The sequence below is a fragment of the Phyllobates terribilis genome, unplaced genomic scaffold (genome assembly GCF_046119375.1).
Source record: "Phyllobates terribilis strain yellow unplaced genomic scaffold, ASM4611937v1 Scaffold_3__8_contigs__length_932513732, whole genome shotgun sequence".
NCBI lineage: Eukaryota > Metazoa > Chordata > Amphibia > Anura > Dendrobatidae > Phyllobates > Phyllobates terribilis.
Window position 1 is genome coordinate 504,974,374 of NW_027362763.1, and position 27,723 is coordinate 505,002,096.

General features: G+C 46.6%; 1 protein-coding gene across 1 annotated transcript in view; it reads left to right on the plus strand.

Moving 5' to 3' along the window:
- The window catches only part of NKAIN2 (sodium/potassium transporting ATPase interacting 2), a 1,575,235-nt gene extending 1,555,881 nt beyond the window's left edge, over positions 1 to 19,354 (plus strand). Inside the window, exon 7 of the mRNA XM_073676010.1 lies at positions 11,332 to 19,354. Within this exon, the coding sequence (XP_073532111.1) occupies positions 11,332 to 11,341 (10 nt within the window). The 3' untranslated portion in view covers positions 11,342 to 19,354. The remainder of the gene's footprint in view (positions 1 to 11,331) is intronic.
- The last annotated feature ends 8,369 nt before the right edge of the window (positions 19,355 to 27,723 follow it).

The following is a 27,723-nucleotide window of genomic DNA, read 5'->3' on the forward strand; positions in this document are numbered from 1 at the left end:
GGCGAACATGCCCAGGGAATTGCTGGTTGCGAGGCAGGCTTTTGGAATACAGGAGCAAGACGGGGAAATCTTCTCTCCCGGGTAGTCTCCTTGGCGCGTTCCTGAAAACGGATGTCAATCCGGGTAGCTAATGACACCAGGTCATCCAGGGTGGTAGGGATGTCATGACCGGCTAGCTCATCCTTGATCCAACCGGAAAGACCCTCCCAGAAGGTGAACACCAGGGCCTGGTTGTTCCAGGCAAGCTCGGATGCGAGAGTTTGGAAATGTATGGCATACTGGCCTATAGAGAGACTCCCTTGGCAGAGACGGAGAAGTGAGGAGGTAGTAGAAGATTTTCGTCCGGGCTCATCGAAGACCTTCCAGAAGGCAGCGAGGAAAGCCGGAAGATCGGACACCAGGGGATCCCCTCTTTCCCACAGAGGGTTCAGCCATGCCAATGCCTCCCCGGTGAGGTGGGACATGATGAATGCCAACTTGGCCCGGTCAGAGGGGAACTGATCTGCCAGGAGTTCAAAGTGCAATGTGCACTGATTTAAGAAGCCCCGACATAAGACGGGGTCACCACCAAAACGTGGAGGCGCAGAGAGCCGGGGTCCAGAGCCGGGTGCCATAGCGCCAGTAGGTTGAGGTGCCGCTCGGCTAGAGACGGACACAGACGGGGTGGACAGTGTGTCCAGGTGGGAGTTGACATTCCGCAGATAGGTCAGGATAGTCTCCTGTTGGGATCTCTGATGTGAGACCTCCTGGTACAGGTCAGAGAGCGAAGGAGTCTGGGGGCACCAGGTTCCATGTCATGTGCAAACTGTTTCGGGTACGGGTGGTGGAACCTCTGTGCTTCGGTGCAAGGAGGGCCCAGAGGGGCGTGACTTAGTGCCTACTCGGCCCGACCAAGGTCACATGGCAGCTTAGTCGACTCCGTGAACCAGGGAGGAACCGGGCAGGTGGACCAGGTGTCACTCTGGGACCGACCTTGTGTGAGAGCAGGTGACTCCCATGGGTCAGCATGGGTCAGATGGCAGGAACTGACCGGTACAGTGGATTAGCACAGCAGGAAGGCTGATGGGTGGACCGGGTAGACAAGCAGGCTGGTTTGGCAGATAGCCAGACGGGTGCTCCGGGTAGGCGAGCAGGCGGGCACGGCAGGTAACTGGCAGGTGCTCCGGGTAGACTGGCTGGAGGGCACGGCAGGTAACGGCAGGTGCTCCAGGTAGGCAGACTGGTGGGCACGGCAGGTACAGACAGGTGTTCCAGGTAAGCAGGTTGGCGGGCACAACTGTAGACAGACTGGAGGACAGAACTGTTAGAATGGCTGGCGGGCTGGACTGACAGACAGACTGGCAGGCAGGACTGACAGGCAGAGGAACCTGAGGGCTGGAGCAAGTGTTAGCACACGGAACAACAACCTTGCACAGGCATCTCCATATTGGAGGAGGTGCTTTAAATAAGGGAAGTCCTCCGGCCATTGGCCGGGGACTTTTTAGGATGGCACGCGCAGCCCCTTTAAGAGGGAGAGAGTGTGCGTGTCCGGGAAGCGTGCGCCACAGTAGCAGCAGCACGGGAACCGGAAGACGCCGGACCAGGGGAGAGGTGTCTCTGCCCGGCAGGAGGCAGAGACGCCGATGCTACACACTGCTCTCAGTGTCCACGATTGTCTGCAGCAGTCATATCATATTGACAGCGCTGCAGCCAATCAATGAGCTCAGCAGCTCTGAGCAGTTCATGCTGTCAACTTGAACAGAGCTCAATTATTGGCCGCAGCGCTATTGAGTGCTATCAGTGCTGCAGACAATTGGGAGCCGCAGCAGAGACTCATAGTTAGACCCAAAGAGGATGAGAAAAGAGCAATTTATTTTTAAAAATAAACTACAGCTGTGGGAGAGGAGTTTTTAAAACCTGTTTAGAAGTTGGTCATTATTTGAATTGCCACTGTAATCCCTGTCTTGTAGACTGTCAAGAAAAAGTATTTGCACCCTAATATTTTTCAAACAGAATATTTTCTCATCTTACATCACAGGTTGCATCACCTTGCAGCATTGTTAAAAAATATATATATACTAGTCTTTAAAATATACTACTCTTTGCAAATCCGCTTTTATTCAGACGCATTGTTAGGTTTTGTCCTATACAGCTTATTCCAGCTACCTGCCCTGCATCTTTGCTGAGTTAAAGGTAAAACTTCAAAGCTGATCCAAAAACATCTTTCTTGCTTCAACTATATAGATGCTCAATAGGAATCAAGTTGACTGACAGCTGATACTACAGCACATTAAATATTGTATGATTGCAAATTCTGGCTAATTTTTATCGATTGTTTAATGTGGCACAATATTGCGTGGCTTAATTCTGTTACATACTATATATATTTTTGTGAATACAGAAAAATAATGCAGTATACTATACCTTTCAATCTTGCAACAATATAATAATTTAATAAGAGCTCTGAGTAGAATTGTGGTGAGACCAGACGATGCAGATGAATGTGTAGCACCCTGAGGATTCGGCTGCTACAGGGGTATTGCACCTCAACCCAGAGGTGTGATATTCCACTCCCGGGTAAGGATGGAGTGTGGAACTGAGCTCGGTAGGCTGCATGCACTACATACATCCCATTTCCGAGGAACAGACCGACGGTACTCCCACTTAGAAATGTGCAGGTACGACCGAGTCTGTTCCTGGTTGGAGTGGGAGGGGGGTGGTACATCCCAAGTAGTGTAGGGGCAGATAGGGGGAGCAGCCTGGGTAAAGTTAGGAGCTCATTGGGTGCTGGTCACCTGAGCTCACACATAGAGGGTGTATATAAGGTGGGCACCAACTAAGAACAGGGTCAGATGCAGAGAACAAGACAGCTGCAGAGGAGCAGACAGCAAGCAGAGAGGAAGTCAGCCTGCAGCAAGAGAGAGACCCTGAGTGAGAGAGGAGCAGAGAAGGAGTACCCAGAGGGGAAAACAGAGAGGACCCAAGAACCCAAATTAAAGCACTGGGTGAGGAGTCGGCACAGGGTACCGGAACCCAAGCTGGTGGGGGCAGAAAACACACCCCAGCCAGAGACCGGAGACCGTGGGCAGCGTTTGTCACGGTCACCCATCACATCCACCCCGAAGGCACACCACATGAAGGGTCAGGGAACTCAAGGCCAAGGGTGTCCCAACAGAAGGCCCGAGGGAGCTGGACCTAGGTGGATTACTGGTGGGGACGGCCAGAGAACGGGACAGAAAGAGAGCTCAGGGCCACGCTCCGGACTTGTTTGGGGGTTGGCTGGATCCAGGACCTGGTGGACGCAGCACGGCTCGGGTGGTCACTAGCAGCTGGAGTGACCAGTACAACATCTGCAGTAAGTAAACACCCTTAACTGCACAACCCGACTCTGTCTTCACTGCCGTCTGCACTACACCACCACAACCCCCATCCTCTGCGCCTGTCCCCTCTGAGGCTATACCCCTCCCGTTGGGGGTTATCCCACCAAGCTGCGCACCCACCATCAGCCTCAGCGGACCCTGCTGCAGCGGCGGCCACAGTGACCGCATCACAACGGGTGGTGTAGTCGACACAAAAGAACTTTAGTAACATCTGTAGAACTGCCACATCACACTGAGCTTGACGCCCTGGGCACGGGACTGGGTCACAGCCGCTCGGAGACTACAACCCCCCCCATCTGATCCGGTGCCGGGTATTCCCCTCAAAAAGGAATATGTCCCAGGGGGCGCGTCAACTTTGGCGTAGTCGGCAGGATTACGTGCCCGCAACACCCGGGTACTGCGTGCCTGAAGAAAAGTGCAAGTTTACCTCAGAAAGAAGTCTCCCGCCGGTTCCGGAGGGTCCACGCCATCGGACCCCATCACAGGTCGTTTCCCGCCGATTGTCCGCCATTTCCAGCTTGTTCCCGCCATCTGCAGAGTTTCCCGCCACTGGGCGACGCTTCCCGCCAAAACCGCAGATTTCCCGCCTTGGAAGAGCAGCGGACGCCATTATGGGCGTGCCAAAGGAGGGCAAGAGGCCACCTCCCATCGTGGGCCAGGACAGAAAATGGCGCCAAAAGTGGAAACCGCCCCCACCAACAGAGACTGTGATGTTGGAGGTGTCTGTCAGCGTGAAAAAACTACCCCTGGAGCTGACAGTCACCGAGTTGCCCCGGGACCGCCCTCGAGGTGGGAGGAGACGAAAGAAAAGAGAAAAGATGGGTGCCGCTTGGAGGAGTATGGAGCGAGCGGACCCGGAGGCAAGAGGTCTAACGAGGAGTAGCGGAGGAGCTCACCCGGAGATGGAGAGAAAGCAGAACAGCACCGGCCCGCTGGCCAGGAGTCTGCTAGAGACCGAGGAAGGAGGGCAGAGCAGCACCGGCCCGCTGGCCAGGAGCCTGCCGGAAGAAGAGCAGAGCAGCACCGACCCGATGGTCAGGAGCCTGCTAGAGTCCACAACCCCGCTAGGTCTAGCGGAGATCTTAGCGCAGCTCCCCCGAGACCGGGAGTGTGCACAAACTGCCTTGGAGGGCCTCGCAAGGAGGATGGCCCGGGTGCAGCGAGAGATACTGGCGGAGTGGAGCCGGGAGATGGCCCAGCAAGCTGGAACCCGTCCACGGAGCATGCTCCCCTGGGAGAGGACACCAACTGCCTCTACGGATGACGCGGGAGGACCCAAGGTCGGAGACGGCGCTGAGGAGGGAGCCGAACGTATGAAGGCAGGTAAAGGGGACGCTTATACCCCATACCGAGAGACCGCCCACCTGCCCCGGTTCCCCGTCGCAGAGCCCGAAAGTCCCCCGTCCGTGCCAGTAACCGCCATGTCACCGCTAATGACTAGGCCCCGACCAGACGCCGCCGCCGCGACCCCTGTGACGTCACACGCACCGACCCGGAGCGTGACAAAGCAGGAAATACCACCAGCCTGGTCGCAAGGCCTAGTACTCCCGGGCCCCGCATCACCAACAGCGCCCCCTACCTCCGCGGAGCCTCCGGCCTGGCCGCAAGGCCAGGTAGCCCAGGGCGCCGCCGTCCTAACGGTGCCCTTCACCTTCCAGGTGCCCCAGGCCTGGCCGCAAGGCCTGGGCAACCCGGGCGCCACCACCACCGCGCCCGCACCCGTAAAACCAAGGGTGCCGAGTTTGGGAAAGGACCTCTTCAGCCAGCTCACATGGCCGGACGGGCGGCCCTTTATCTGGCCCGAGGAGTTTTGTGAGCTGGAGCGGCAACAAAGACTAGGGCCCTTGTGTGAGCCCCTGATCCCGGCTCCGAAGCCCGTGACTCGGGTCTCGCCTCCTTTAGAAGAAGCCCAATTCGTGTGGGACCCCACGGGAGAAGATTTGATGGGGTTCACCGGAGAAACTCGGGCAGTCGCCGCTGAGCGTACTGAGTGTTGTCGTCAGCAGCTAGCAGAGTTTGCGAGAGAACGGGAGGAGAGGCGGGTCAGAGAACAACAGGCCCAAATCCGGAGCGCGGAGCAGAAGAGCCGGACTAGGAGGAACCCCCGTGCAGCGCACTGTCCCCGCACCATCGGGACGGTGATAAAGTTCAACCCGCAGCATGGGTGGGGCTTTATTCGGGACCGTAACAACCGCGGTGACGTTTTTGTGACCCGCAGAGACGTCGAGTCCCACCTGCCGGAAGGTCACAAAGGCCGTGACCTCTACGTAGGAGACGAGGTCACTTTCACCCGGCACAAGTGTGCCAAAGGACCTTACGCCCTCCACGTACACCGCTTGACGGAGGAGGAGTTGCGGTGCGAGGAGGAGGAACAAGAGGACCCGGACGGGTCTGAAGCAACACCATATCACCAAGAAAAAGCAGGAGTGAGCCGTCGTTAAGGACGGGGGTAGAGACTGTATATAGTTGCCCGTCGGGGCACAGTAAACCGTTGCTGCTAAAATAGTCCCCGTTGGGACCAGTGAACTGTTTACCCGTTAACCCCTTCATCCTACAGGCTGAGGACTGTGAGCAGCCATTCCCTTCCCTCTACCTGGCCGAGGACTGAGAGCGGCCAACTTCCCCTGTAAATAGTTGCGCGTCCTAAAGCGCCCCCTACCGGTTTTATAGAAAACCAGTTTTTCTAAGAGACTGTCGCACTTTTCCCGGACACACGTTGCACAGTGTCCGGAGGAGGAACCTGAAACAAGAGACGACGAGAATGTTTATATGAAAAGTTTTATATATATAATGTTTTATATGTTTTATATGTTTATAAAAATTGTATGTTTTGGTGTTATTTATGTTTTACAGCCCGAGGACGTGCTGTGATTTACCAGGGGGGAATGTAGCACCCTGAGGATTCGGCTGCTACAGGGGTATTGCACCTCAACCCAGAGGTGTGATATTCCACTCCCGGGTAAGGATGGAGTGTGGAACTGAGCTCGGTAGGCTGCATGCACTACATACATCCCATTTCCGAGGAACAGACCGACGGTACTCCCACTTAGAAATGTGCAGGTACGACCGAGTCTGTTCCTGGTTGGAGTGGGAGGGGGGTGGTACATCCCAAGTAGTGTAGGGGCAGATAGGGGGAGCAGCCTGGGTAAAGTTAGGAGCTCATTGGGTGCTGGTCACCTGAGCTCACACATAGAGGGTGTATATAAGGTGGGCACCAACTAAGAACAGGGTCAGATGCAGAGAACAAGACAGCTGCAGAGGAGCAGACAGCAAGCAGAGAGGAAGTCAGCCTGCAGCAAGAGAGAGACCCTGAGTGAGAGAGGAGCAGAGAAGGAGTACCCAGAGGGGAAAACAGAGAGGACCCAAGAACCCAAATTAAAGCACTGGGTGAGGAGTCGGCACAGGGTACCGGAACCCAAGCTGGTGGGGGCAGAAAACACACCCCAGCCAGAGACCGGAGACCGTGGGCAGCGTTTGTCATGGTCACCCATCACATCCACCCCGAAGGCACACCACATGAAGGGTCAGGGAACTCAAGGCCAAGGGTGTCCCAACAGAAGGCCCGAGGGAGCTGGACCTAGGTGGATTACTGGTGGGGACGGCCAGAGAACGGGACAGAAAGAGAGCTCAGGGCCACGCTCCGGACTTGTTTGGGGGTTGGCTGGATCCAGGACCTGGTGGACGCAGCACGGCTCGGGTGGTCACTAGCAGCTGGAGTGACCAGTACAACATCTGCAGTAAGTAAACACCCTTAACTGCACAACCCGACTCTGTCTTCACTGCCGTCTGCACTACACCACCACAACCCCCATCCTCTGCGCCTGTCCCCTCTGAGGCTATACCCCTCCCGTTGGGGGTTATCCCACCAAGCTGCGCACCCACCATCAGCCTCAGCGGACCCTGCTGCAGCGGCGGCCACAGTGACCGCATCACAACGGGTGGCGTAGTCGACACAAAAGAACTTTAGTAACATCTGTAGAACTGCCACATCACACTGAGCTTGACGCCCTGGGCACGGGACTGGGTCACAGCCGCTCGGAGACTACAACCCCCCCCATCTGATCCGGTGCCGGGTATTCCCCTCAAAAAGGAATATGTCCCAGGGGGCGCGTCAACTTCACATTGCCAAACCAAGCCCACTTTAGATGGCCAGTGGTCACACTATTTTGCTGGTAGATTGCCAGACCGTCAGCCACCATGGGTGAGATGCACTGCCGGGCTTCACCTTTAGGGTGTGCTGTCACTGAAAAATCCATATGTCTGTATCAATATGCTGTATAATACATATATGTGTGGCCTGCAGAAATCATCTGCACATCCTACAGAAGCTACCCCAATCAGATGTATAGTACGAATTTTCACTTTCTGCATCAATTCGGCTACATCTGAACATATTAGGTCAAAATATACAGTGAACTAAAGGGCCACCTGGAACAATTTAACCATTCAGCATCCTGGAAAACATTATTTTAAGATAAGTGGTATATTTTAAAAGTTGTTATAATATTGTTTAATTTTTTTTAAACATTCCTCATATTAAAATTGTAAGATTTAGAAGGAAACGTCATAGAATTATGGAATTCGTAAGATTAATAGACATGTTAATGATATGCAAATGATAAAAAAAAATAAAACAAAAGTTTTGAAACATCTCAGTTTATTCGGTATTGAGAATGAGCCCCATATGCAGAAATACACGCACTTACGCACCTTGGCATACTACAGTATACATAAGGTTATTCATTATTATTATTTATTTTAAAGCACCCATAATTTCAAGGAGCTGTACATATGAAAAAGGGGTTACATACATAGCATATACAGTTTTGCTCAAAATTTTACATACCCCGGCAGAATTTTTCCTTTCTTGGCCTTGTTTCAGAGAATATGAATGATATCAAAAAAACTTTTCCTCCCCTCATGGTTATTGGTTGGTTGAAGCCATTTGTTGTCAAACTACTGTGTTTTCTCTGTTTAAATCTTAATGACAACCAAAAACATCCAAATAACCCTGATCAAAAGTTCACATACCCCAGTTCTTAATACTGTGTATTGCCCCCTCTAACATCAACGACAGCTTGAAGTCTTTTGTGGTAGTTGTGGATGAGGTTCTTTATTTTCTTAGATGATAAAGCAGCCCATTCTTCTTGGCAAAAAGCCTCCAGTTCCTGTAAATTCCAGGGCTGTCAAGCATGAACTGCACGCTTGAGATCTCCCCAGAGTGGCTCAATGATATTGAGGTCAGGAGACTGAGATGGCCACTCCAGAACCTTCACCTTGCTCTGCTGTAGCCAATGAAAGGTCGACTTTGCCTTGTGTTTTGGATCGCTGTCATGTTGGAACGTCCAAGTACGTCCCATGCGCAGCTTCCAGGCTGATGAGTGCAAATTTGCCTCCAGTATTTGCTGATAACGTGCTGCATTCATCTTTCCTTCAACTTTTACCAAATTTCCTGTGCCTTTGTAGCTCACACATCCCCAAAACATCAGCGATCTACCTCCGTGCTTTACTGTAGGAATGGTGTTCCTTTCATCATAGGCCTTGTTGACCTCTCTCCAATTGTAACGCTTATGGTTGTGGAGAAAAAATTCAATTTTGGTCTCATCACTCCAAATTACCTTGTTCCAGAAGTTTTGAGGCTTATCTCTGTGCTGTTTGGCGTATTGTAGACAAGATACTTCGTGGCATTTGTGCAGTAATAGCTTTCTTTTGGCGACTCGACCATGCAGCCCATTTTTCTTCAAGTGCCTCCTTATTGTGCATCTTGAAACAGCCACACCGCTAGTTCCCAGAGAGTCTTGAATTTCAGCTGATGTTATTTGTGGGTTTTTCTTTGCATCCTGATCAATTTTCCTTGCAGTTGTGGCCGAAACCTTTGTTGGTCTACCTGACCGTGGTTTGGTTTTTACAGAGCCCCTGATTTTCCATTTGTTAATCACAGTTTGAATGCTGCTGACTGGCATTATCAATTCCTTGGATATTTTTTTTGTATCCCTTTCCTGTGTTATACAGTTCAACTACCTTTTCCAGAAGATCCGTTGACAATTCTTTTGCTTTCCCCATGACTCACAATCCAGAAACGTAAGTGGCTGGATGAAAGATGCAAGAGTCTGTCTGGATCCCAGAAACTCACTCAGCTTTTATGCACACACACTGATTACAAGCAAACAGGTCACAGGTGAGGATGTTACCTTTAGTAGCCATTCAAACCCATTTGTGTCAAATTTTGTGCATGTTATCAGGCCAAAATTACCAGGGTATGTGAACTTTTGATCAGGGTCATTTGGATGTTTTTGGTGTCATTAAGATTTAAAAAGAGAAAACACAGTAGTTTAACAATAAATGGCTTCACCCAACCAATAACCATGAGTGGAGAAAAAGTTTTTTTTGTTATCATTCATATTCTCTGAAACAAGGCCAAGAAAGTAAAAATTCTGCTGGGGTATGAAAACTTTTGAGCACAACTGTATATAAAAAGAGGACGCTGCCCTCACAGGCTTACAATCTACAGGGCATTGTGGAAGGAGACAATAGGTCCGGGGTGGGTGGGTTGCAGAGGTTGTGGTGGTAGTGAGGTAGCTGCTGGGTTATTGCAGGATGTATTTGTCTTTGAATAGATGAGTTTTCAGGTTCCAAATGTTGGAGACCATCCGACTTGTTGAGGCACTGAGTTCCACAGAATGGGAGATGTCCGGGAGAAGACTTGGAGTCAATTGGATGAGGAACATATGAGAGCAGAGGACAGAAGGAAGTCTTGTGAGGACCGAAGGTTATGTGTGGGGAGGTATCGACAGATTCGTTTGGAGATGTATGGTAAAAACAAACTATGGACGGCCTTGTAAATCGTTTTTAGTATCTTAAACTGGATTCACTGAGGGATTGAAAAACAGTGAAGGGATTGGCAGAGCAGAGAGGCAGAGGAGTAGCGGGGGAAGAGGTGGATTAACCAGGCAAAAGAGTTAAGGACAGACTGGAAAGGTGTGAAAGTGTTAGCTGGGGGCCCACAGAGGAGGATATTGCAGTAGTCAAGGCAAGAAATGATGAGAGCAAGTACTAACATTTTTGTAGAGTCAGAGTTGAGGAATGGATGGATTCTGGAAATATTTTTGAGTTGGAAGTGGCAAGAGGTGGTAAGGGCTTGGATATGGGGTTTAAAGAACAGAGCAGAGTCATTATGAGTTATTAATAGTTGTCTGAGGAATGTTCTGCCACTCTGAACGTGCTTGGGAAAATCATCAAGATCCATTGCTGGCAGCTCCCTTTGTAATTGCCGATCAATGATGTGCCAGATGTGTGCAGTGAGAGACAAATCCCCGAGATGCTGCAGGACATTCAGGCTGCTAACATTACACCAGAAACATACGTCCTGGCATTGTCGTGTTTAAAAACAGCTCCTTGTACACTTTTCATGTGGTCAAAAAAAATTTACTTCCAGTCTGGCTTTTATGCCTCTACAGTATGCCACAGATTGGAGATAGGTGCTATATTATATTTTGAGAAAAAACGCCAGTGTGCGTTCGAAACATGTCCGCTTTGCTCTGCTATGTGAGATTACCTTGTATGCCATGGAGCTCTTTTTAATTGTGTGAAGCTACTTTTTTAATTTAATACATTTTGGAATTTTGGAAGCTGGATTTTTTCTCTCCTTTTTGCTGTTTTATTATTTTATCATTTGCAGATCTTAGCGTCACCTGCTACTTCTTCGATTTGCCTAACCCTGGCATGCCATTCTTGATGTTGGAATTTCAATGTTGAGGAGTGTGAGTTAATAGCCCTAATGGTACTTGGTATTATATAAAATGAATAAATAACTACAGATATACATAAATCAGGAGCAAATGTAGTTAGAATAATGTTATTGTTATTATTTTTAGTAGTAGTATTAGTAGAAGTAGTAGTATTGTTATATTAGTAATTTTTAAACTCTTAAAATTTAAAAGTTCTAATAACAATTTGTGTTCTTCTTCCCCAGGTCAAAATAACAAAAGTATTTACCCGAAGTATTATGGAGCACCCCTAAATGTTGCTCCATGGAATTATTCTCTTGGATTGTAAAAAGAGGGCAGAAAGCATTTGTGTTTATGGTTCCTATTCCCCAGATGAGTTACCAAAATGAGCCTTGCTCTCTAAGTGCACAAGCGGATGGATTTCCACTGGCAGATACAGCAATCCCAAGACAGAACACTGTTTTATGGCTGGTGCTTTGGAGCCCTCTTCTGGAACTCTCAGCTTTTCCTTCTTTTTGCACTGTTAGTTGTAGCTAGGCCTCTTTTGAGTTACAATATGATATTTGCACAGGCAGTTACTTGGTGAGGGAGAGAGGCCAAGGTGTTGTAATCAAGGACTGTGATCAAAATTAAAAGTGCCATAAAACCCCCTGATTTCGGGCAGTGGAACACATTAGGTTGCTTGCAGGCGGACTAAAGGGAACATTATGTGCCTGTACTTTGCCTTAACCCAACCAAAATGTGATTGTTAGAGAAGACCACATCATGCGAGATGCCACCTGTCAGGGCTTGATGACTTACACCTTTTCCTTCTCTGTTCCGGGCATCTGACCATCTGAATGGACATCACACTTGACGTGACCTGTTTACCATTACCCTCCATATTGACCACAACTCTTTGATAGCCCAGGAAACAAAAGTGAAGAGTTGCCTTTGAGGTTATTTCATGAAAACGTTCCCATAGATCAGAACATTTCTGTGACAAGATTTGCACAGGTGCTTTGTCACTATAGTAATTTATGAAGTGGGTATAAAGTGCAATGATATCTATATATAAATATATGGCAATATAAATCCCAGGCACCACATTTGCATAGCGCAATATGACCATACTTAACAAGCTTCATAATACAAAGGATAATGAATGCTATAAAGCCACCAGTCCTGTGATTTTGGAGCTTTGTGAATCCCCTTAATGCATGAAAGCCTAGCTCCTATAGTCATGTTTCATGGCAATTGAGAAAAATTCAAGCATTGCTGTGCAATGTATCCCCATAGCCTCTCTCACCAAAAGGATTCCAACTTATGCGTTTTTACTAATATTCCATAAGAGTAGAAAGCATCAGAAAAAAAAAAAAGCTGCTCTTTCGTCATTGTTTTTATCTTTTGCCACTGTTGGTGTTTTCTATGTGACTCGTCTTTTACAGAATAAACATCTACAGATTTCTATAGAGGAAGACCAATTCAACATTTAGAATGAATATTTTATACCTAAGTTTGATGTAAAATAAGGTGTACGTGAGTGTTTTTCCATGAGAACGCTTTCTTTTGTGAAAACTTGGAACTTTTTTGTGATGTCTGGGGAATTTGTTAGTGTATTAGAATGCATATTTTAACCTCTTGTAACTGTATGATTATAAAAAATTATCGTTGAGGAAATTACTATTCCATTGTAAGATATTGACAACAGATTAATTTATTTATTTTTTGGTCATTTGTTTTGATATAGTATGCCTGCAAGTTATTGAACGCAGTATATCTCCAGGTTGGCAGCGCATCCATATGAATGGAGAATTGTTAAAGTCCTTATTACGTGAATCCTAACCGGCAATAAATATACAGTATAGTCACAGGGCGCTCTACCACTGGTAAAAAAAGTGTTCACTAAAGTGGGAGTCCTAAGTCACCTGTTCCTTCTAACATGACCACACGAAGGAGGACTTTGTATGCTGGTCCCTGGTGCCGTCAGTCCCAGATATCACTTCACGGGTTGCACTCTGCTGGATGTAGACATCACAGAAGAAGTCCTGAATAATCCAACAGAACAGTTAAAAATTCCAATAAAAGCTCTGTAAGAAAACAGTGTGCAGAACACTACACTCCTAGCTAACGCATTTCAGACAATGAAATGCGTCAGCAGCGTGGTATGCTGTGCACACAGTTATTGTATATGGAAATAAAGCTTGGAATTTTTAATCCATGTCCTGAATTATCCTTGACTTCTAATATAAAGCAGCATTGCACATGATTGACTGCTGCTCTATTCCTCGCTGAGCTTGTGCCGGTGAGGAGGAAAAAGTTATTCAAGACGATCTCTCAAATGATCATAAAGGTCCCAGTATTGGGGGACCCAATGTTAATACATATATCAATTAGCCGGCGCGTAGGGAATAAATGTAATTGGTGAAAAGAAGTGTTTGATAAGGAAACTCGCCAAAGCACAGGCAGCATTAATCAAAGTCTGGCTGCATGGTTGCAGCCAAGTAGATTTTTGCCTGAAATGCGTTTCAGAGAAAACATAGTTTGAAGAACCAGTCGGGAGGACGTAAGACAACGCATAACTAGTCCAGCATCGGCCCTGACTTCTTCCCGGATCACTCTAGTTGATTGACAGGTCTCTTCCATGTGTGTACATAGGGAGATATCTGTGAATCAACTACAGCATTGTGGGGAGAAGTCAGCCAGGGCGACAAAGGACTAGTCATATTTATTCCTATGGTCCCCGACTGGATCTTCAAACTATGTTTTCTTTATAATGCCAGAGCATTTCAGGGAAAAACATATCTGGCGCCAATTGTGCATCCAGGCTCTGATGCATTGTGCATCATGAATCAAGTTACAAGTCACCCTTAAGGAAAGTTCACACATTGCATATATGCTGCAAGATTTCTTGCAGAAAGTTCTGCAATTGTTCCAGGCATATTATACATTCCTGTTCAGATAAAGGGACATGATTTTTAGCTGCAGAAATTTCGGAAACAAAATCTGCAGTGTAGGAATTCAAACTTGAACTTTTCCCCTAAAATCAAACCATCACCAGTAACTAAAGAGGTTGTCTAGTAATGCCATATTGATGATCTATAACTATAAGATGGGTCATCAATATGAGATAGTTGGGCGTCGATATCCAGCACCCCCACAACTGCGGGGCTGCTCTGCTGTACCCAGCAGCATCTGCTACACATTGAATAGAGCTGTGCACTGCAGCTCATGTTTTTATATCCTGCTGCTACCGAAGCAAATAACAGCTGATCAGTGGGGGTACCAGATGTTTGACCCCAACAATCTCATATTTAATATGATGTGACTGAACAGCCCCTCTAAGGTATTGTCATCAAGTGGTTAAAAAAATGTCACTTAGCTCTATTTGTTTCTGGGCAAGCTAATATAATCTACTTCAGACGCTTTTACACCCCTTTTAGGATTGGCCACCTAGGTGTGCTAAACAGTGAATCTGTCTAGCTATGCAGCAGTACTAAGGCAAATGATGTATTATTGGATAGTCAGATTTGCAGCTCTGGGAAAGCTTGAGAAAACTCCAGTGGGTATATAGTAATATATAGCACTAGTATCAGCAGGACCATAGATATGACATAGAATGTTACATGCCAGTGCCAGTACCTAGGGTAGTGCGAGGTGGTACTTTATCAATGCCTTATCTATTATCTGTCACAGAAAGACACATAAATGTAATTTTCAGGATCTATAACAATATGTTACTGACAAAATATAATGTTTAATATGGGTTGTCCATCGTGGAAATATTATACATAGATTTTAGAGATGAGTAAATGTTTTAAGATTCAAATCTGCTAACTGCAATACATTTTTCCAAAAATTTGATTTGCGAAAAATCTATTTGCCATGTTTTTAAAGTACTGCAACACTTTCATTCACCATAAAAAGACATGTGTAATCAGTGTTGAAGAGGTTGTCCACTACGTTTACATTGATGGCATAGCCTTAGGATATCCTTAGATGGCCTTAAAATAGGCCATCATTGTCTGACAGCCGGGGTCCGACACTCGGCACCCCCGCCGATCAGCTGTTGTTGGTGCCGGCCGCCCGAAAGGACTTACTTGCCGTAAGGTCTTTTCTTACTGATTTGGCCTAGAGCACTAAGATAAGACCCTGCTTACAGTCCCACCCCGGAGCACAAGCATCTCATTAACTCAAAACTGCAAACACTGATTGCACAAGAACCACAAGACAGATTTCTTCACCTCAGGTATCATATTAATCAGTGCAGCAGCCCCAACATGACACTGCCTGTAGTTTACTTAGCAAAACCCTGCTGACAGGTTTGCTTTAAGTGTCTACAGTACAGGTGTAAAAGGCCCCGACTACTAACGATGGGGTAAGATTCTGTTTTGATACAGTGATGCCACTGACACGACAGATGAGCTTCAAAAGAAAAACGGTGGTAAAACAATAACAAGATTTATTGTAACAAAACTCACCCCTGTTTGTATGGGGAAGAAAAGTGAATAAAATAAACAGTAAAATGTTTAATCCAACAACTCGTACAAAAGAATTGTGTTTTATTTTTCTTACCAGGAGAACAGCCACATATCCCTGGTCCCAGTAAGGGGATGTCTTCCCTTGGGCCAATAATGCCACCCCTCTCCCCTAAAAGTGTCCGGACTTAAACAGGGCTAGTTCCTAAGGGGAAGCCGTAATATGTGTCTTTTCTCCTGGTTCCCAATCTTAATACTATTCCCAATCAATAAACTTTCTGGGATCCCAATATGACCAAACTCAGCTGTACAGCTAGGCGTATTACAGGCCAAGTTCACCTAACAAGAATAACATATAAAATAAGCAACCATATTCAATTCCCATTTACAAGAACACAGATGATAGCCAATTCATTTGATTAGCATGCTCTGCGGGAGATTCAATCCAGACAGGTGGATGCCTCGGGAGCTTCACCACTGACTGTGGCTTTCTGAACTTCGCACCGCGCTATCAGCAGTCGTTGACGAGATGAACACAGTTCGTGCCTTACTGACACCGTCCCATAGAGACTAGTCATTTAGATTGGTCTCAACACCTAGCTGACCCTAACTAACTCGCTGGATCGGTCAGGGAGAATTTAAAATAAGAAGAACATGAGGAACCTCATCCTTGTTTGAAACATAGGGTGCTTTACCCTCCGCGGGCGCCGTGTCACACTTCACAAGATGACCGGCTCTTTTCAATGTTATCCCACTGTTGCACTTCCCCGCGCTCTTCACTGAACAGAAATAGAGGATTATTGTCCCAGACATCACCAATCACAGGAGCACAAAACCGCTGCACTCCAAGGGGGAACCAGGTTCGCCTACTCCGGACCTTCCTTTTTTTCTCATCCACCAGGAGCTCCCAGACCACACGCGTCACATCTCAGCTACCTCTCCCTGGCAACCCAACCCCTCTCCACCAAACAAACTTTATCCATCCTCAGCTTGAGTGGCAGAGCAATGATGCTATGAAAGTATTTTATAACTCAAGCAGCAAAATTGCATTTTCACTGCACAGTTCGTCTATTATTTGCATCGCAGCATTCATAAAATTATTCAAGTATTGTTTTGTTAACACTTAATAAAATTTAGATCAACAGTGAGTGTCACTGACATCTAGTGGTCAGATGTCATCGTTACAGGTGTCGCCTCCACTCACAGTCATCACCAACACACATATCTCTGTACACCCTCTTACACTGGCATATCCAGTAACTCACCAGTGACGTCTTCAGTTGAGGTAATTCATTTTCTTCTTCATCCGACACAAATCGCTATGACTTTTTCCAGCTACGACTCATCTCTGCAGAATGTAACCAAGTTACTGTATCTGTGGCTGATCGCTTTTAGAGCATCCTTCCCACTTTTCCCCCCAATTCTACACTGCATTGGATATAGAAAAAATGCAAAGTACCCTACACAGTAACAATACTTCCCTTTTATAAACCCTATGGTAACAGTTTCTTCAAAAATAAAATATATTACAGTAGTGATGTTCCTCTTTGTGTCTTCCTCACTAATTCATATACCTCCTTTTATTACCTCTGTACATTAGTAAAGTATAATAGTACTTTGCCAAAATATAGCAGTAATAACCCCTCTCCCCAGTGACACCCATACATAGTAATGTACTCCATTTCTGCCTGCATACAATAACAGCATCCACCTTTTATACAGTTGTAACTTCCGCAGTTTTGGCCCTATACATTATTAATGCATGGAACCACAATGGGGAACATTAAGAAAATATAGGGCCACTATGGAGAACATTATTAATATATGGAATCACAATGAGAGACATTATTAATATATAGGGACACAAGGGGGGGAATTATAAATGTATAAAGCCACAATTCTAGGCATTATTAACATTCATTTTTCTCCATGCATAAATAATGCCCTCCATTAAGGCCCTGTCCACTGACAATTTCTCTCATTGTGACCACATACATTAATCATCTTCCCACTGTGCACCATACACCAATAATATCCCACATTGTGAACATGCCCCTACCATAGTTTACAACAGACTTCTCCTGTGTGATCTGTAATGTCAGACAGCCTGATCTCACTGCAGAGCGATTACAAGTTGCTGTGAGCACAGAAGATGTAAGTTATTACTGATTATCCTTGAGCTTTCATCTCAAGACAGTCTATTGTGGGAAGGGGCATTACAGCTGAGTTTAGCCGTGTCATATTACAAACTTTTCTATCAGCTCTCCCCCTTTTATAGCACTGTCACCACTGCTATGCTGCCCTTCCCCCACACTGCCTATCTAGATATAAGAGCTCAAAGGTGTAGTAATCACACTTACATTCCTCCGAACTTATTAAGAACTGAAAGAGAGCCAAATTATGGGGCATGCGTAACATGTCTTGGCAAATTTTGACCACGCTCCTAGCCACACCCCAAACCACACACATTTTCCATTTCTTTCTACACTGGCAGGCGGAGATGTCAGAGGGGCAGTGGCAGTGAGAGACATTCATCAGATGCTTGAGACTGCTAATCCGGGACTGTCCCACTGTATCCAGGACATTTGGGACTACAGATAAGCGGATCAATTCACGGGACTCCGATCCAGCATCCAGACCAGTGGTACTGGTCGCCTGGACTGGAGGCTGGAAATCTCTGACCTTCCGGTGTCACCGACGCCCCTTTGGATTAGCCAGGGCTGACACAACGTCATCTGTGCATCATGCTCATCTCTAGTTGGGACCCGTGGGTTTATTTTTTGTTCATTCATTCATAGTCATAGCAGTCAGAACTTTCTCATCCTGATTTAAGGTTCGCTATACGATATTTTAGTTTTTGGTGTGCATTTTTCAGCAGGCGTCTACATCCAAACTATGCCATAACAGTCTTCTCTGATTATTGCATTTTCGCTACATTTTTTATGCCTTTTCCCCTTATTTAATGCGTTTTTTTGTGCAGATGTGAACCCGTGTTTTTAAGTGTTTTATTATAGTATAGAAAAGGTTTGATTCTGCACTTAAAAAAGTTTTAGTAGTTTTATAGGAAAAAAAACAAACTTTTTCTTCACCTCTAGAATACAGGGACATAGAGGTACACTGCAATGTACATTGTATCTCTATGTACCTTGTATAATCTGCTACTGGGGTCACAGTGTGCAATACAAATCAAGTTTATCAAATTCTTCCATATTTACCATTGTGGGCTTTAGCTCATAGATTAAGCTGCTGCCTGTGAACATGGAGTTTGTAAGTTCAATTCTCGAGGAGATTAGAGAAGAGAATGGTTTATTATTTAATTTATGTATGTATGAGCAAAGATACGGCCTTACCCCCGAAGAGGAGGAGCTACGGAGCAGGCGAAGAGAGTAAGTGAGAGGAAGTTGGGACAAATCTCTGACCTACTGGGACTGAGCCCTCAAATCAGGACAGTCCCACTGATTCCGGGATGGTTGGGAGCTGTGCACTTATGTTTGTTGTGCTCAACTTGTGATGACTCTGCAGTGAGATCAAGCAAATTAAACACAACAGATATATGTGTGATTACTGATATCTTTGAGCTCACATCTCCAGACAAGCAATAGGGAGAGGGGCAGTACAGCAGAGGTGACAGTGCTATGAGAGGAGGAGAGCTGATAGAAGGTGTAGTCATATGACACAGCAAAATTCAGCTGTACTGCACCTTCACTCACAGGGACTGCCAGGAGATGAGAGCTTAAATGTGTTAGTAATCATATGTCTTCTGAGCCCACAGCAACTTGTAATCACTAGTGTTGAGCGAGTATGAATTGTTAACCCCTTCGGCGAGCACACTTAGGTGCTCGCCGAGTATTTGCAGCATGCTCGGCATCGATGAAAGTATCGCCGCGGCTGCATGTGTCACATCTGTCATACAACTGTGACACATGCAGGGATTGTCTGATTGTTAGGCAATCCCAATCCTTGCATGCGTCACAGGTGTATGACAGATGTGACACATGCAGCCATGGCGATACTTTCATCGATGCCGAGCATGCCGCAAATACTCGGCGAGCACCCGAGCTTGCTCGCCGAATGGGTTAACAATTCATACTCGCTCAACACTAGTAATTACTCTACAATGAGATCAGGCTGTCTGTCATTACATGCCTCACACAGGAGAATCCTGCTCTAAGTGTTGCTGCATGCTTATGATTGGTCAACATCATACAGTGAAAACTCTGATAATACTCATTTGGACTGAATGGATATAGATTAAAGGATAGGCACTTGAAGATGACCGTGCTGCTGTAAGGGATGAGATGTTCCACACTCCAGGTAGATTCAAGTAGTTTAATTACATGTTTCTGGCTAAAACTGAGCCCTTTTTCAAATCAAACTACAGCTGTCAGTCATTGCGTTATTGCGGGGGCATGGTTACAGCCGCAACTTACTATGTACTGAGTGGTCACTGAAGTTGCGCTGGCCACACCCCTATAACTGAAAGCTCAAGACTGACGGAAAGATTGAGGTTCATTACATTGCGGCAGCAGGGCTCTCAGCGCCTAACAGCTTCAGAACGCTATTAACCTGCAAATTAACCCCATAACTGCAGATTAATAGAGAGTTTTTTACATGACAGGTTCCCTTTAAAGACCAGAATTAATCTATGCTAATCACAGACCAACCATACTATAAACATCTGTTCCCAACAACTGGCAATATCATATTCTATATAAAACAATGACATATCAGCAAATAGATTGTTTGACCATTCATTGACATATATTTACTGGTGATAATTTGATTTAAGGGGGAAATATCTGGGATAATTTCCTAAACTTTCTAGTAAGCTTAAAAGGAACTTTTTAAAGGCATCGTAAAAGATATACCTTTGTCAAACTGGTCTTTAAAAAAATAATCCAAGATGTTATTTAATAATGCATTATTTATATAAAATTACTTATTGGAGTTACAGGGGAATATGTGCTCATAAATCCTATTATAGCTTATTGCATATGTCCTCCATCACTTGTGTAAGGTATTTTGCTAAACTACCACTTCATGGGAATATTGTAATATATCAGTCTTCAATTGTATCTATTGAATGGCAGTTACAGCCCATAGGGTTCCTTGCAATTCAATCTATTTCTTCGGACTGCAGTTGTAGCAAAAGTATGTATGTAGGCCAGGTCTATTTGCAGCACCTAACCAGCTTATGGCCAGCTTTCATATAGAGATGATCTCTTAACCTTTGGCGTCCCCAGTATTGCATATGATTCGTCAGGGCTTATGTCGCACCAATAACGTTGCGTCAGCCCTGGCTAATCAAAAGCCATGCCGGGGATCCCAGAAGGCAAGAGATTCATGGGGGTCCTGTCTAGCCACAAATGCTGCTGCCCTAGATGCTGGACCAGAGTCCCACAAATCGATCGGCTCAACTCTATTTCCAGGTACTAACAAAATGTTTATTTTTTTATTTTTTTTCCCAATAAATGTATACAGAGAATTTCAGAAAGCGACAAACATACTTCATGAAGATATTCAAAAACAATGTGCTGGAGTCAATTATTGCCAAAAGCAAAGCTTCACTTTAATATACCTTTATCAACTTTATTTTGATTCCTTATTGGGTTTCTTTGTTTTGTTTTGTTTTTTACAATGTATATAAAATATGTAATTTTCTGACTACAACTGTTATTTATTTAATGGCCATTAGGCAATGGTAAATTGATTATGGATCACATACCATTATCATAGCAGCCTGATACATCCTCTGTAGTCTATCTGCTACTGCCCAAATTCTGTCTAATAGGTATGATGTTGTGAATTTATGAGTCTGAGCCTTATGATTGGAGTCTCCTTATAGCTACATATCCTACGTTCATCTTAATAAAAATGTCCTGCTCCAAAAATATCAAGCAGTACATAGCGCAAATCATTGAGACTGCCCATCAAGTATTTATTGTTCATGGTGCTTCGTAGGACACACAAAATACAGTGTACATTGATTTATTTTATAATTTTACAATGCCAATCATTTGCATTTCTTCCATAATAAAAATTTTGTTATTGTTTCTTTTCTAGACCAATGTTTTATTATGTGTATCTATTATAGTCACATGGAGAAGTTGTTTGAACTTTTGTACGATTTATGACTAAGACAATGGGGCTTTTCTGTTGCAAGGTTGTTGAAAGGTTGTATAGGGAAGCATTGATTTCCTATTAAATGCTTGGTAGGTAGGAGTCCCACCTTTTGGAAGATAAGGGATCTCCTCACAACCAATCTGCCTATTGAGACACCTACCAAACACCACTTCCAGATGGGAATCAAATGGAGAAATGGTTGCACATATCTGCTGATCTTTCAGTTCCAATCCATCAGTTATGCATGAAGTCATGCAGCAACAAGAGGACAAAAATGAAGTGAGTATACCAATAGCTAACACCGAGCACAGGTCATTGTAGATGGAAAAAAGTGGTTTTGTGGCTAAAAATAGGAAGAAGCTTTGTGGCTGAAATAGGGGATTTTTATGGCTAGCAGCAAGCCAAAATGGGTCTGGAAAATTTTTTTTATTGTACTTGAAACATGGGAGGACAATTTGGCATTTTGACTGACCCTGTGCTGCATGTTGGGGCACACTGTGGATAATAGGGCACACAGCAACTCATTAAGGCCCCGTCACACTTAGCGACGCTGCAACGATCCCGACAACGATACGACCTGTCAGGGATCGTTGCTGCATCGCTATGTGGTCGCTGGTGAGCTGTCAAACAGGCAGGCTCACCAACGATCAGGGGAGCAGCGACATCGTGGAAAGAATCTTTCCACGATGTCCTGCTCCGGTTACCAGCCTGCTGAAGCAGGAGCAGGCTGGTAACTATGGTAAACATCGGGTTACTAGGGGCACACGCGCACCTAGTAACCCATTGTTTATCAGGGTTACCACTCTGCTACGGTGAGCGGGAGGTTACCGCTCACTTTAGCAGGCTCGTAACCATGATAAACAACGGGTTACTAGGTGCGCGTGTGCCCCTAGTAACCCGATGTTTATCATGGTTACCAGCCTGATCGCTGCTCCCGCTGGTCACACACAGCGATGTGTGCTGACCAGCGGGAGAGCAACGACCAAAAAATGGTCCAGGACACTTTGCAGCGATCAGCGACCTGACAGCAGGGGCCTGATCGTTGCAAAGTGTCACACATGGCGACATCGCTGGTGAGGTCGCTGTTGTGTCACCAAAACCGTGACACAGCAGCGATCTCGCTAGCGATCTCGCTATGTGAGACGGGGGCTTTAAGCATACACATACAATCAACCACTGAGTGTATCTCTTAGATTTGCAGTTTACACAGGAGCTTATCTCGTGGTGAACAAAAGGATTATCCATTGGAACATGTAAAATCACTCTCTCACTCAAACAAATCTGTCGAAAGAGAGTCGGGAGGCCCCCATATAAATTAGACATATTGTCAGGTCTGGACAACTTTTACATAGTTACATAGGTTGAAAAAAAAGACCTAGGTCTATCAAGTTCAACCTTTCTCCATCCAATTATATATTTTTTGTTACCTTTATTCGAATGTGTATGGGGCCTAAGAATGCTTAAGTATAGTCTAAGGGTATGTGCAGACGATCAGTAAACGCTGCAGATTGGACGCAGCACACTTGCGCTGCGTGCAATCTGCAGCGGCCAGATGTTACAGCATAGTGGATGGGATTTGTACAAATCCCTTGCCCACCATGTGTTCCCCTGCTCCTGCGGCTTACCTACGGAGATGGACATGCGGCGCGTCTTCACAGACCCCAGCATGTCAATTTCCCATGCTGGTTTCCGCAAGAGAAATTCTACCAGTGCAATGGATAGGATGCGGTGAAGCCGCATGTGTTCATTGAACACATGCGGCTTCACCTGAATGCAGCGCTTTGAACACAGCATAAAGTATGCTGCGTTCAAAGCGCTACCATTCCTGACGGTGTGCACATACCCTAATACTTGCCCTCAGGGACGGACTGGGACTGAAATTCAGCCCTGGCATATAAAAGCACACAGGCCCATGCTGTCCCAGCCCCCGAGCCCCAGATGGAGATATCTATTACTTATATTACCCTCCCTGAAGGAAATCAAGATTTTCAGTATGTCTAGTAATACCGCTATATAAAATTGAATAATAATAACAATATTGCAATATAACAGACAAATACCAACAAACCATAACCAAATATTACCCATATATACAGTACTGATAATACCACCATACTGATTTTTAAAGGGGTTGTCCAGGCTTGGTGTTAAAGTCTATGTGACTTCAGACTTCTGAATCCTCACAACACGCACTGTCAGGATACTCCGGTGCCAGCGTTGGGAGAGGCCATCATGTGACCACAAGTATGGGATTTCCACACCTCCGGCCACATTAAAAATAAACGTACTCTGCTTTGCTAAATTCACTTGTATTGAGAGAGGCCGTGCACGTCTAGCCAGCACGTGATCGCATGAATTCAAATCATACTTGTGGTCACATGACCGGCCGCTCTCGACACCAGAGAATCCTTCAGCACGCGATGCACACACTATGAGGATTCAGAAATCTGCAGTCATACAGAGTCACTGCAGACTTTAACATTAAACCTGGACAACCCCTTTAATTAAAACCACTGCACTAGAACTGATATCACGACCATACAGTGACCATATAATGGTAATATCAGGTCTCCACCAGTGCTCTACAGACCATATATGTGTGTACTGTGCAGATTCTCACCAGTGCTGTTCTTGCTGGTTGTTGTCATTCGTTTGCTGCCTTAGAATAATTCCCCTGTGACCCTTTATAATAGTGACCATGCACCTAGTTATAATAATACAAACAGCCCCTGTGCTTACTTATAATAAAAATAATGCCTCCTTGCTTCCCCATAATGACAACAACCCCCCATTGGGCCTCCAAGGGGAGTACATAGAAATAACAGGTCCCATAGAAAAAGTTCTATCACGTCAAAGAATGGCATATCTCCCAACTTTCTAAGAAACAGAGGATATGTATTGCAGCACTTACATTTATTTTCCCTCTACTAAAGCCCCTAAGTGGTCTCACACACTATGATACCCCTTTTGTGACCCTCATAGAGTATTATGCCCCCCAAGGTATGATGACCCCACAAACCCTATACAAAGTATGATGCAGCACAGCACCCACATACTAAGATGGTCACCACAGCCCACCATACATTATGGTATTCAGTACAGCCCCTAATATACAGTATGAGGTGCACAACAGACCCCTATATAAAGCATGATGCCCTTCATAACCATCCTTAATCACCCCATACAGTATGAAGGTCACCACAGCCCACCACATAGTATAATGTGCCCCATAGACCTCGACATAGTATAATGTCCACCACAGCCCCCACACAATATGAAGACCCCCCCACAGACCCCTATATAGTATGATGGTTGCCCCAAACAGCCCCCCATATACTATGATGGCCCCCCACAAAGAGCCCCCATATAGTATGCTGGTCCCCCACAAACAGCCTCCATATAGTATGATGGTCTCCCACAAACAACCTCCATATAGTATGATGGTCCCCCACAAACAGTCCTCTATATAGAATGGTGGTCCTCCACAAACAGCTTCCATATAGTATGATGATCCCCCACAAACAACCCCCATATAGTATGATGGTCCCCCACAAACATCCCCCATATAGTATTATTGTTCCTCACAAACGGCCCCTATGTAGTATTATGGTCGCCCACAAACAGCCCCCATATAGCAGGATGATTCCCCACAAAGAGCCCCCATTTAGCAGGATGATCACCCACAAACAGTCCCCATGTAGTAAGATGATCCCCCACAAACAGCCCCCTATAGCTGAATAATCCCCCACAAACAGCCTCCATATAGCAAGATGATCCCCCACAAATAGTCCCCATGTAGTATGATGTTCCCCCACAAACAGCCCCCATATAGTATGATGATCCCCCACAAACAACCCCCATATAGTATGATGGTCCCCCACAAACATCCCCCATATAGTATTATTGTTCCCCCCAAACAGCCCCCATATAGTATTATGGTCCCCCACAAACAGCCACCATATAGCAGGATGATCCCCCACAAACAGCCCCTATATAGCAGGATGATCCCCCACAAACAGCTCCCAATATAGCAGGATGATCCCCCACAAACAGCCCCCATAAAGCATGATGGTCCCCCACAAACAGCCCCCCATAAGGCATGATGGTCCCCCACAAACAGCCCCCATATAGCAGGATGATCCACCACAACGAGCCCCATATGGTATTATGGTCCCCCACAAACAGCCCCCATATAGCAGGATGATCCCCCACAACGAGCCCCCATATGGCAGGATAATCCCCCACAAAAAGCCTCCATATATCAAGATGATCCCCCACAAACAGCCCCTATATAGCAGAATCATCACCCACAAACAGCCCCTATATAGTATTATGGTTCCCCACAGCACCCAAAAATAAAAAAAAATATTTATACTCATCTAATCCTGTCTCCTTGTTACGGGTCCGGGGGGTGGAACCTCTGTGCTATGGTGCAAGGAGGGACCCAGAGGGGCGTAACTAAGTATCAACCCGGACCGACCCTGGTCGTACGGCGGCTAATGACTCCGTGACCAGGGAGGGACCGAGCCGAGGGACCAGGTGCTACTCTGGGGACGACCTTGTAAGGGAGCAGGTGACTCCCACGGTACAGATTGCAGGGACTGACCGGTATAGCAGGTAGGCACAGCAGGAAGGCTGGCGAGCGGAAGCCTCCAGGTAGGCTATCAGGTAGACACGGCAAGTGATGGCAGGAGTCTCTAGGTGGTCACGGCAAGTGACGGCAGGAGTCTCTAGGTGGGCTGCAGGTGGTCACGGCAAGTGACGGCAGGAGTCTCTAGGTGGTCACGGCAAGTGACGGCAGGTAACAGGCAGGTCACAGGCTAGTGCTCCCAGGTGAGCAGGCTGGCAGGCACGGCAGGTAACAGGCAGGCCACAGGCAAGTACTCCCAGGTGAGCGGACAGGCAGGCACGGCAGGTAACTGGCAGGCAACAGGCAAGTGCTCCCAGGTGAGCGGGCTGGCAGGCACGGCAGGTAACAGGCTGCCAACAGGCAAGTGCTCCCAGGTGAGCGGACTGGCAGGCACGGCAGGTAACAGGCAGGTATCAGGCAGATAACAGGCAGGTAACAGGCAGGTAACAGGCTGGCGGGCAAGACTGGAAGTCAGGCTAGCAGCGGGACCTGAGGGCTGAAGCAGAGGTTAGAAACACTGTGCAACATCATTGCTCGGGCACCTCCATTTTGGAGGAGGTGCCTTATATATGGGAGGACCCTCGGCTATTGGCCGGGGACTCCTTAGGACGGCGCGTGCAGCCCCTTTAAGAGAGAGGGAGCGCGCGCGCCCTAAGCACAGTGCCCGGGAAGCTGCACGCGCCGGCCGCAGCAGGAAGAGGAGCGCTGGAGGAGGCTGAGCGGGGAGCGAGGAGGTGAGAGGGACGGCGTCTCTGCCTATCAGGGGGCAGAGACGCCGATGCTACAGTACCCCCCCCCTTTACGCCCCCTCTTTTTTAGGCCAGAAAGAAATTTTCCAAGGAGAAGCAGGGCATGAATGTTCTCCCTGGGTTCCCAAGTTCTCTCCTCTGGGCCAAACCCCTTCCAATCTACCAGAAAAAAGGTTTTTCCTCTTACCCTCTTAGTGGCCAGAATGTTCTCTACCTCAAAAACGTCCTCAGCGGAAACCGGAGCAGGGGGAGTACCTGGATTGTTGAAAAAAGAATTAAACACAACTGGTTTGAGGAGAGATACATGGAAGGAGTTGGGAATCCGTAAGGTGGCCGGGAGTTTCAACTTGTAGGCCACTGGGTTGATTTGTTTGAGAACTTCAAATGGACCGATGAACCGGGGACCCAACTTGTAGGAGGGTATTTTGAGTCGGACATGTTTGGAAGAGAGTCAGACTTTATCTCCCGGGCGGAATTGAGGCGGATCCAGACGTCTCTTGTCGGCATGTCTCTTCATCCGCTCGGAGGACTGAAGAAGTGCGGACCTAGTATTTTCTCAAATGGTGGAGAATTCGCTGACAAGAGCCTCCGCAGCAGGGTTGTCCACAGAAGCGGAGATGGGAAACGGAATCCAGGGAAGTTGACCATAGACCACGAAGAATGGGGCTTTAGAAGTAG